This window comes from Centropristis striata, chromosome 22, assembly GCF_030273125.1.
Source record: "Centropristis striata isolate RG_2023a ecotype Rhode Island chromosome 22, C.striata_1.0, whole genome shotgun sequence".
Lineage (NCBI taxonomy): Eukaryota > Metazoa > Chordata > Actinopteri > Perciformes > Serranidae > Centropristis > Centropristis striata.
The window spans coordinates 305,463-316,070 of NC_081538.1; the positions used below are offsets into that span (position 1 = coordinate 305,463).

The 10,608-nt window shown below is 40.0% G+C and overlaps 1 protein-coding gene across 1 annotated transcript; it reads left to right on the top strand.

Moving 5' to 3' along the window:
- The first annotated feature begins 1,303 nt into the window (after positions 1 to 1,303).
- def6c (DEF6 guanine nucleotide exchange factor c) lies at positions 1,304 to 10,098 on the top strand. The gene is made up of 12 exons (XM_059326413.1): positions 1,304 to 1,619; positions 2,389 to 2,529; positions 3,187 to 3,369; positions 4,667 to 4,897; positions 4,978 to 5,124; positions 5,321 to 5,429; positions 6,709 to 6,938; positions 7,016 to 7,123; positions 7,347 to 7,513; positions 8,612 to 8,810; positions 8,890 to 8,980; positions 9,632 to 10,098. The coding sequence occupies exons 1-12, from the start codon at positions 1,524 to 1,526 to the stop codon at positions 9,832 to 9,834; spliced, it is 1,905 nt and encodes a 634-aa protein (XP_059182396.1). The 5' UTR covers positions 1,304 to 1,523; the 3' UTR covers positions 9,835 to 10,098.
- The last annotated feature ends 510 nt before the right edge of the window (positions 10,099 to 10,608 follow it).

Sequence of the window (10,608 nt, forward strand, 5' to 3'; positions counted from 1 at the left end):
GGAAGAAAACATTTAGCTGAGTGTGAACTATGACAGTAATAGTGACAATAACGAGTCTTGAATCTTGAATATTAAGAATCACAAGTAGAAGAGTGAAATCAGATCAGAAGACATCAGATCTCCAGCAGGTACTTTAAAGGTTGTTTGTTTGTCGCCTTGCAGAAACACATGATGAAGCATGAAATCAAACGTTTTACACGTCTGCATCATGATGTAATTGTTGCTGCATTACTTGCGATGCATTTATTGCAATTAAATCACAATGTAGTGGCAGTCATCTAGACACCGAGAAAAGGAAACAATGTTATCAAGCTGTGTGCAACCAGATTATATTAATAATCCAAACATGAAGCCATTTGGTTTTCTGATGTAACTCAGTAATAATGGTTATTTCAGACACAGTTAATGACAAGAACGTATTGCCACATTGTATAAAGTGTCACGTCTCACACCATGAATAAACTGAATGAAAAGCAAGAGTTTAGGGATTCACAGAGGCCAAAACGTGTCCTGCAACATGTGAAGGAAGGCTAGCTCTTAGCTTAGCTGGTTAGCTGATGACTTGAGTCAGTTAGAACATAAAACAATCACATAAAAACCAGGTTTATCAAAAATAATGAATCACTGAAACCCTGAGAGGTCCCTGAGCTGACAGTTATTAATATACAGAAACAGTCTGAGGCTAATTGGTCCAGTAGTTTGAGAGATTAGACAGACAGACAAACAAATGTACAGACGGACAGATAGACAACCGTGTTACATGAATATGTTTATACTTATTAATACCTGCATTACAACCTCCAAAACACACTTGATTCATAAAAATCATAGAACTAGTTCTCCAGTTTGCATGTTGACTGATTTAAAACCCTAAAATGTATAATTAGTCCTTAAATATAGGTGCTATAAAACGAGGTAACTGGCATATAAATGACATCAGAACACATTAAATTACAGTTTTTAAGAGAATGGTTTTGTGTAGTTGAACCCTTTTGATTCTAAGCTGCTATAATAAACATGGCTCCAGGCTTTCTTCACAGATGGGTGTGTCTCTGAGCCTCGTTATGCCTCCTGATCCTGATAACACACATCCTCTTATTTGGTTTTTGGTCGGCAGCATTTAAAAGAATTAATAAGAAAACATCCTGTAGTCCTGGACTTGGAACTTTAGCCTACATGTGTTTAAATGTGCCTTTAAGTTTGTTAAGTTTTTATCAGATAAAAAACAGTGGATGGCATGGAAATGATCCAAAAATACATGTGGAGGAATGTAAAGCAGTTAAAACCGTTTTAAAGAATGTTTGATGTCGGAGTGTGAGTGTGGACCTTTATCTACTCTCCGCCTCTTTCAGTCTGGATTCATCTGACTCTTTGGGTCTTTGCTGTTTGCTCAGCAGTCTGCTCGCTGCCCCACATTTTATTTGGTAATTCTCTCTCCACCACTCGCTCGCTGCGTCGCTGCGTAAAAGCCGCGCTGCGCTTGGAAATGTAGTTGATTTTTGCGCACAGCGAGTTCTCCGAAAATGGACTTAAAATCCGAACTGCTCAAGTCCATCTGGTACGCTTTCACATCTCTGGACGTCGAGAAATGCGGGAAAGTTTCCAAATCACAATTAAAGGTAAGCAGGAGTGTGTGAGTCGTTTTAAGATCAGGAAACAGACTTTAACTCTCCTACTGTGTCTTTTAAATCTCTTTCAGGCTGAAGACAAACACAAAGTCTTTATAGTTGCCTTTATATGATGTGAAATACTAGCTGCTGCTGTGTGAATCAACGCTGTAATCTGAGACAAACCTACAAGCTCCACACAAGTCCAAATATTTGATAAAGCTTTATTCTAAAACACACATAACCTGGTGAAGTGTTTCAGCTCCAGGATCAAAGTCCAACCTGTCTGTGGCCCAGAAACATTCTTAGTGACATAATAGCAGCAATGTCAGTGTTTCACATAAAAGACACAACAGAAAAGTACAGATAGAGATTTTATCTTTCAGTATGTTCCCCTCACTGAGTCTGTCTGTAGCTTTCTGTCCAGTTCCTACACGCCTGACACAGAGCAGAGAAGAATCCAGAGAAATAGCAGAAAGCTGTCCGGACACGCTGGGAACAGCTGGCTGTGGTGGTGTGTGTGTGTGTGTGTGTGTGTCTGTGGTTGTGTGATGAAATATGGAACACACAGAAGAAACACTGACACTCTGTGCTTACATGCATATATCTATATCTATATTTATATGTGTAGCATGTACGGAGGATCAGATCTGACCAGAAACATCAGATAAATCTAACCAGATCAGCATTAAAACATCAAAATTAGTCAGAAACAGCAGATAAATCTAACTGTGTGTGTGTGTGTGTGTGTGTGTGTGTGTGTGTGTGTGTGTGTGTCCAGGTGCTGTCCCACAACCTGTACACGGTTCTGAACATCCCTCATGACCCCGTGGCTCTGGAGGAACACTTCCAGGACGATGACGACGGCCCGGTGTCCAACCACGGATACATGCCCTACCTCAACAAATACATCCTGGACAAGGTACGGAGCAGTTATTAACACACAGCACGCTGAGAACCACACAGAGATCATAAAATAATACATATAAGTACAACAATAAAGCAATTACATGTTATAAAAGTCAGTAGAATAAAAAAATCAGATGGGGGAGATACAGAATGATGTCAAAAAACAACAACAACCTAACTAATTAATGATATTAAAGATTAGAAGTTATATGTATATGTGTGTGTGTGTGTGTGTGTGTGTGTGTGTGAATATGTTTATTTATTTTGTAGTTTATCTTTTTAATAGATAGAATAGAATTTTTAATATTATTATTATTATTATTATTATTGTTACTCTTCTTAAATCTTTTATCTACTGGCCTAAAAGTAGCCCAACTGAAATGTAAATACCAGCCGTGTATTCATTTCTAATTGTATCATATAACCTCCACACTGGTTACCAAAAAAACAAATGCCTTATAAAAATACTGAGTAAATGTTGTCAGTTAGTCCTGTAGTAGTGGAGTTTAAAGCCCTCCATATGTAACCTTTTAAATGAATTCTCTTAATAAAATCACACAGAGACAGAATAATACCAACTGTCCTCAATGGTTCTACAGCTCTTAATCAGTCTGTTAGTTCAGCTGTTTCATCACATGAAGTTTTAATGGAACTATTTTCTGTGTTCCAGGTGAAGGAGGGGATGTTTGACAAGGAGAAGTTTGACGACCTGTGCTGGATGATGACCAGGAAGAAGAACTTCAAGGGTCTGCCAGAGGGGGCGCTGCTCTCAGAACGAGACTGTTTCAAACTCTTCTGTTTATTCAACCTGCTGTCTGAGGACCGCTACCCGCTGCTGATGATCCCCGAGGAGGTGAAACACGCCGGAGACTAGAACTGGTGGCAGGAGAGTCTGATGTCTGATGGGTTTATTTATTACGCTACGAGTAGAAAATGCAAACATTCTGACATTATGCAGCAAAAGAGAAGCGTCACATTTCTAAAGGCACAAGCCTAACCCGAACCCTCTGGGGGCAACTGTTGCTGCATAAAGACAACTGGATTATAAATTGGAGGCGGGGCCCTGTCCATTCCTATGAAAGTAGCAGAAGTTGTAGTTACATTGTTGGGCCACTATGTTAAATTAGCTTCGATGCTGTTCTAGGAGACAAACTTACCAGATATCCAGAGAACAGAGAACCAAGAGTTCCTCTACCAGTCACTGTTTATAGTCCAGTTAGCAACTTATCCATAATTGTTGCTGGTGTTTCAAGTCCAAACAACAATTCAGCTCAGCTCCATAAACAGATATCTGCAGTACAGATATAAACGTTTTTAAATACATTTAATTAAAACAATTACAGCAAGATTACAGTTGAAATGTTTATATATATTATCCACCCTTTTATTTTTATTATTTATTTTTTCAATGTTTAAAAAATGGTATTCCATACTTATTTACATATTTTTTAGTCTAATGTTAAATGCATGTAGCAAGCATCTCCACCATGTAATGTCTTAAATGTAAAGTCATTATATTTTGTGTTGCATCAATTAAAAGTAAAAATAAATATAAGTCAGTCCAAAGACTGAATTTCAGCCTTATTAATGTCGTTAACTAAAGCTGTGTGGTCAACACGACTCAAACTGCAAACAGATCTTATCAAGACCAAAATATTGTCACGTTGCCTCCAGACTCAGATATCTGTATATTTATAGAGATTAAATAAAGATAAATAGCGTAACGAACCACACGGGAGGCAAGGCAACACGGAGGCTTTCCAGGATTTTTACTTTTAATTCCCTAATTGCTAGAAAGACATTATACTCCATAAAGATCCTGAGCCCTGATCCTGAGCCCTGATCCTGAGCCCTGATCCTGAGCCCCGGTCCTGAGCCCCAGTCCTGAGCCCCCCACAGCCAGCTTTACATTTTATCACAGCAAGTGCAAGTAGCTGAGATAATGAGTCTCTTCCTTCCTCCACTTCCTCCATAATGCTGCTGGTTTCCTGTCGACAGAGACTAAAATAAACTGCTTTTGTGCTCTCAGCACAGCAGCTTTCCTCCGAAAAGGGAAAGAAATGAAACAGAGTGATAAACTGTGTTATTAATACTGTTAATAATGAGTTCTTGTGATCTTTTCTGCAACAGTATTCTGTTATTTTTTCCAGGTGGAGTACCTCCTGAAGAAGATCTCCACCACCATGAGCCAGGAGTGGGACGGGAAGCCCCTGGAGGACCTGATATCCCAGGATGCATCAGGGCGGGAGGAGGACATGTCGGTGTGGATCTTCCTGGAGCACATGGTGGCCGGCCGGCTGCTGAGGGTCTCCAGCGCTGAGGCCTTCAGTCTGGCTCTGGACGAGGTCTTTCTGGAGATGTACCACAACGTCCTCAAACGGGTCAGAGAGCTTTCTCTACTTTTCTCTTTCTGTTCGTCGTTTTCTTGCTTTTCTTTCTTTACATTCTGTTTTGTTTTCAGGGCTACATGTGGAAGAAAGGGCATGTCCGCAGGAACTGGACGGAGCGCTGGTTCGTGCTGAAGCCCTCCTCCATGGCTTACTACGTCAGCGAGGACTTAAAAGACAAGAGAGGAGAGATCCAGCTGGATAAGAGCTGTGTCATAGAGGTGGGAGGACATCATGTAAACACTATGTGTGATTATACAGGACAGAGGAACATGCTGTGCAGATAAAGTCCTTAAATAAAGGCCCTGATCCTTGTCCCATGATCCAACCATCCACCTGAACTAAAGTCTTATTGTTTCTGTTCCAGCCGATAGCAGACCGGGAGCCTAAACTAAAGTATTCTTGTTTCTGTTCCAGCCTATAGCAGACCGGGAGGGGAAACGCTGTCTGTTCTGTGTCAAAACTCACAATAAAACCTTTGAGATGAGCGCGTCTGACCAGAGGCAGAAGGTGGAGTGGACTCAAGGTGAGTTGGTGTGTAAAAGTTATACAGAGTCAGAAATTATTCTGGGACCATCGTGTGTGTGGTCACTGCTTATAGATGAGACATTTAAAGAAAAGTTTGACATTTTGGAAAGTTATATGACAAGTTTGAGGGCTCTGATGTCTGTACGATGAATAAAACGCTACCAGAGTCTGCCCATTGCTCCAACAGCCCCATAGTCTGAAGAAATCCCTTAGATTATTAGATTAGATTAGATTATTCTTTATTGATCCCACAACGGGGAAATTCAGTTGTCACAGCAGCAAAAAGGAAATAAAAAGGTGTGAATATAAATTACAGAAAATATTTAAAATAAAAGAAATAAAAAGGGCAAACACAACAAACAACCTGTCAGTCTAAAGGCTCATTATCCCAAAAAAAACCCCAATGCTCCGACAGCCCAAAAGTCCCACAACTGGAGACTCTGGAGCTGTTTTAGTCCTCCACACTCCTTAAACATGTTGCTCAGTTTAACAGATCTGTGTTCCACAATAATACACAAATGATACTTCTAAACCTCTGACTTTTTATGACTCCTAAGAAAAGACTTAAGAAAAGCTGATGCTTAACTTTAACAGCTTTCTTGTGAACTAAATTAAATAAACTAAAAGATGAGTAACCTTACTGTTTGACATCCCAACACATCACCAGCCTGTTATCCTGAAAACTAAAACCCATTGCTCCAACAGCCAATTATTCTGAAAACACACACTGGAGCTTCTGCTGTCTTGTGACTGCTGTCCTTAATGCTTTCCAGACTCCATTAACAAATTTCGTAAATTGTACTTTTCGGAAATGATTTCGCAACGAGTACTTTTTGTAACTCCTAAGAATAGACTTTTAATTCCTGCTGATATTTAACAGTAACAGCTTAGTCAAATAAACTAAAGTCTGATGTGTAACGTCAGCATGTCCAGGCTATTTTTATAACGTGATTACAGTAAATCAGAGTTCTGCTTTTTCAAACATGATTCACAGAAGAACTGAGTGAATGGTGTAAAATCTGTTTGGCAGGTTAATTTACATTTTAAATGACTAACGTAGAAAGTATTTAACTGTTTCAGTCAGTTTATTTAACTACAGTCAGTCGAAACCTCCAATAATACACTGTTAAATTTAACAGAGCTGAACTTCCCAGTAACCATCTGATCCTTATAAAAGATGAATGATTTCTACTACTAAGCCAGTAGGAAACGCCGCTCCTTCGTTCATTAATCACAGATAACAGTGTTGACCTCTGGTCCTGTTTCTGTCCTCTCAGCTCTTCAGACAGCGCTGCGTCTCCAGAGCGAGGCCAAGTCCTCGCTCCACTACGAGCTGAAACACAAGAGGCGGGCCCAGCGGGAACACGGCCACCGCGAGCGCAGCCGCAGCGCCCGCAGCAGCTGCAGCAGCCGCAGCAGCCAATCAGACGACTCCAACTTCCAGGAGCTGGAGAAGATGGAGAAGGAGAAAGACAGACAGGATCTAGAAATAGAAAGCATCATCCAGGTGAGAGCAGAAGGGATAAACGGAGTGACGATGAATCAAAGCTCAGTTCTTTAAGCTTTACTCGTGTTTCCTTACAGCACGCACGAGAATTAGAAACCAGACGAAGGGAGGCGGAGGAGAAAGAACGGAGGAAACAGAAGGAGGTGCAGATGGAGCTGGAGAGACAGCTGAAGGAGGCTGAGACGGTGAGAGGAGAGTTTCCAGATCACAACGTTTATTCATGATTCGCTGAAATAAGATTACTGAAAACAGCAAGAAAACATTTGGCATTATAAAAACCAGCTCAGTGATTTTAGTGTTGGAGAAACTGTAACGACATTCCTGGAAAAGGTGATTCAAGAATAGGTCAGGTCTTTCCACTGAGCTGTGTGTGTTTATGTGTGTGTGTGTGTGTGTGTGTGTGTGTAGCTGCGGGACAGCATGCAGGCTGAGATGCAGGAGAAGGAGAAGGAGGCTGAGCAGCAGAAGAAGAGGATCCAGGAGCTGGAGCTGACTCAGAGGAAGCTGGAGTCAGCTCTGAACCTGGAGATCCAGGCCCGGCTGGAGGAGGAGCGGGCCCGGCAGGAGCTGCAGAGGTAAACAAACACGCACCGCCCACCGTGTTCCTGTTTGACCCTGAACCAGATGTTCCCAGATGTTACCAGGCTAACCTGGCTGAACCAGATGTTTCCACAGTCTGACATGTGGCCCAGACTTTAGACAGATGTGGCCAGATTATCTTCAGGTTTCCTGCCGATACTTCCTGTTACCGTGAACGCACTTTCTTCAGGGAATTTCTTCAAATTTGACACAAACAAAAGAATGAACTGATTATACATGGGAGGTCAAAGGTCAAAGGTCACTGTGGCCTCACAAAACCCATTTTTGGCCATTACTCTAAATTTATGCGCAAAGTATGACAAAATGTCATGCAGATGTCACAGTTTGTAGGTATTTCACATAATATGTAATAAAATGCAGTGAATACATCTCAAAGGTCAAAGGTCATCTTCACTGTGATGATTCAGCACCATAACTCAAGGAGAGATTATTGTGACCATATTTCACATTTGGTTGGATACTGAACATGTGATGCTAGTTTTAGGCGTCCATCTTGAAGCTGCGCTGTTAGTTTTGATCTTCTATAGAAACATCCAACCTTTCTCTCCCCAGCAGGCCTGCATCAGAAGACATTTTAAATGTGTTTTTAAGATGTTATAAACAGTTAGAGTGGGTCAGACTGTTTGGAAACATAGATAAAAGTATGCTGAATTAGCTAAAAGCACTTCCTGTTTGCAGTGTAACCATGAATGTACAGGGAAAAACATCTGGATTACTTTAATAGTGAAGAAAACTTAAAAATGTGAAGATTCTCAGGTAAGTTCTGAGGTGATAAGGAGCTACGCTCTTCTATGATTTCATAGCACATTTATTAATGATGGACATCATAAACAATATGATCCTCCTGAGGTTTGAGTCACACTGAATCTAAAAATATTTACAGTCTGTTTGATGCAAACTGTCACCAAACATATTCAGGCTCTGACCAGGAGAGACCTGACAGTCTGAGAAGCTGAACTCTGAACAGATCAAACTACTGAGACTCTCTGCTGCCTGCGTCTCCCCAGCTCTCCGCTCCATTAGAGGAGAAAATGCACAAAAAATATACTTTAAAAACCTCTTCCTGTCTCCAGGGTCCTGCAAGCAGAAGAAGCGAAGAAGAGGCAGTTCCAGTTCCTCCAGGAGCAGCAGAGGAGCCTGCAGTGCCTCAGCCCCATCCAGGAGGCGTCAGACGGGGGTCCGGACCAGGAGACGCCCTCCGCCCTGCACTCCGCCTCGCAGGAGCTCCAGGACCTGCAGGCGTCACGCCAGAGGAGCCACCAGCGCCTGGAGGTAACACAGAGAGGATCTCAGTAGTTTTAGTCCATAAAATACAGTTATGACAAACTACGGTTTGATGTTTTTACTCCAGGAGGTCCAAGAGAAGCTGAGATACGCCAGTCAGCACGTACGACACTGGAACGTCCAGCTGAACCGCCTGATGAAGCCCATCGGGCCCGGAGGTGCACCAAGATCTCTGTTTAGTCTTTTAATTAAACTGTTTTAATGACAGGGGCCAGCTGATAGGCACCATGCTGAAATATCAAGGAGGGAAAATCTCTACCTGCTCTAGGAGTAATCATGAAAATAATAATAACTTTATTAGCACTTTTATTATCAGAGGGAAATCATTTTTTGTTGTCTGTGGAGCTTTACCAAACAAAACACATTAAAGGGTTAAAAAAGCTATTAGAGGTAGAGTTTTAAATCAGATTAAAACAAGTAGCATAGAAATAAAATAACAAAAGCAGGTTAAAAGTACTATAATACTAAAACTATAATTGAAAGAAAAGGCTTTACAGATCTGTAGTTCAGCCTTAAACCTTGAATCATCCTATATTTATCAAAACATAATTGTATTTGTAAATAAAAATAATATTGAAAACTGCAATTAATAAAGGCAATGCTACATTTTTCAGAAATCAGTCAAAAACTAGACTTTTGTTCCACGGCCTAGGTTTGATTAGAAACTGTATATGTTTTTGAGATAATTATTCATGTAGCAAATAAATTGCACTTAAAATAAAACCTATAACTACTAATAGTCAATGTTTCAGTGATGAATTTCACAGATGAAACTTTGTTGTGAATGTTTTTGGTTTTGTGTCCTGCAGAACGTTCAGATAATCGCCTATCATCAACAAAGATGTGTCCCAAAAAAGAAGGAGCACTGGCCAGTAACGAGTTCATCTCTAAATACAAGTCCAGAGCCGATCAGAACAGTCTGGAGGAGCAGCTGGAGGAGCAGCTGGAGGAGCAGCTGGAGGCCGTGAACCTGTCAGACCAATCTCAGGGAAAACCCAACGGACAAATGTGATCCAAAGAGTTGACTCTTTCAAATCTACAAATTCAGAAATGATCAAATAAGCTCTTCATTTGTTACAGACCCAGAGTGGAAAGTGGAAGGAGACAAAAAGATTCTGTGCAAAAAGTGTTGTATTATATTTATATTTTTAAAATGCGCACTAAGATGGAGAGCGATGACGACACACGATGTGATGCAGGATTTAATGAAAACACGTTTGACTGAGATCAGCTGAGATTTACTGTTTTGTACAATAAAATTTATTGGTGAATAATATCATTTAGTTTTGTGATTTTGTCGTTTTACTGGGCAACACATTTAAATTACTCCAACAGGTCTCTGACTTCCTGAAGGTTTCTTTGTTTAAAAAAAATATTAAAACAGAATACTGAGCAGCAAGACAATATAATCTATAACAGACATTTCTATGTTTCTATATGCCAGGTATAAAGGTTTTTCTTTTAGGTAATTTAGAAACAGTATTACTAGTTTTTTCAACAGTAAAATGCACCACTATTCTATTTTATGAAATTGTTTTTTTTTTATGTATTTATTTAAAACAAAGAATTTTATAATGGGCATCACTCTCTAATATAAATATCACCCTATAAAAAATGTAAAAAAATTAAAGTTTAAATAGTTTTTTTCTACATGACATGGTTTAAGGGACTAATGAGTATTTATTATTTCTTTTTTCTTTTAAAAATAAAATTATTGTTAAATTGACCTAATATATTATCAGTATAGATTATACAAATGCACATGAAACATGAATAGAAGAGAAAT

Bases quoted from the DNA above. Each gene is read 5' to 3' on its own strand.
- def6c (XM_059326413.1), top strand. From the start codon at position 1,524: ATGGACTTAAAATCCGAACTGCTCAAGTCCATCTGGTACGCTTTCACA. The intron at 5,125-5,320 runs GTGGGAGGACAT...TTTCTGTTCCAG, and splicing joins ATAAGAGCTGTGTCATAGAG to CCTATAGCAGACCGGGAGGG. The intron at 7,514-8,611 runs GTAAACAAACAC...TCCTGTCTCCAG, and splicing joins GCCCGGCAGGAGCTGCAGAG to GGTCCTGCAAGCAGAAGAAG.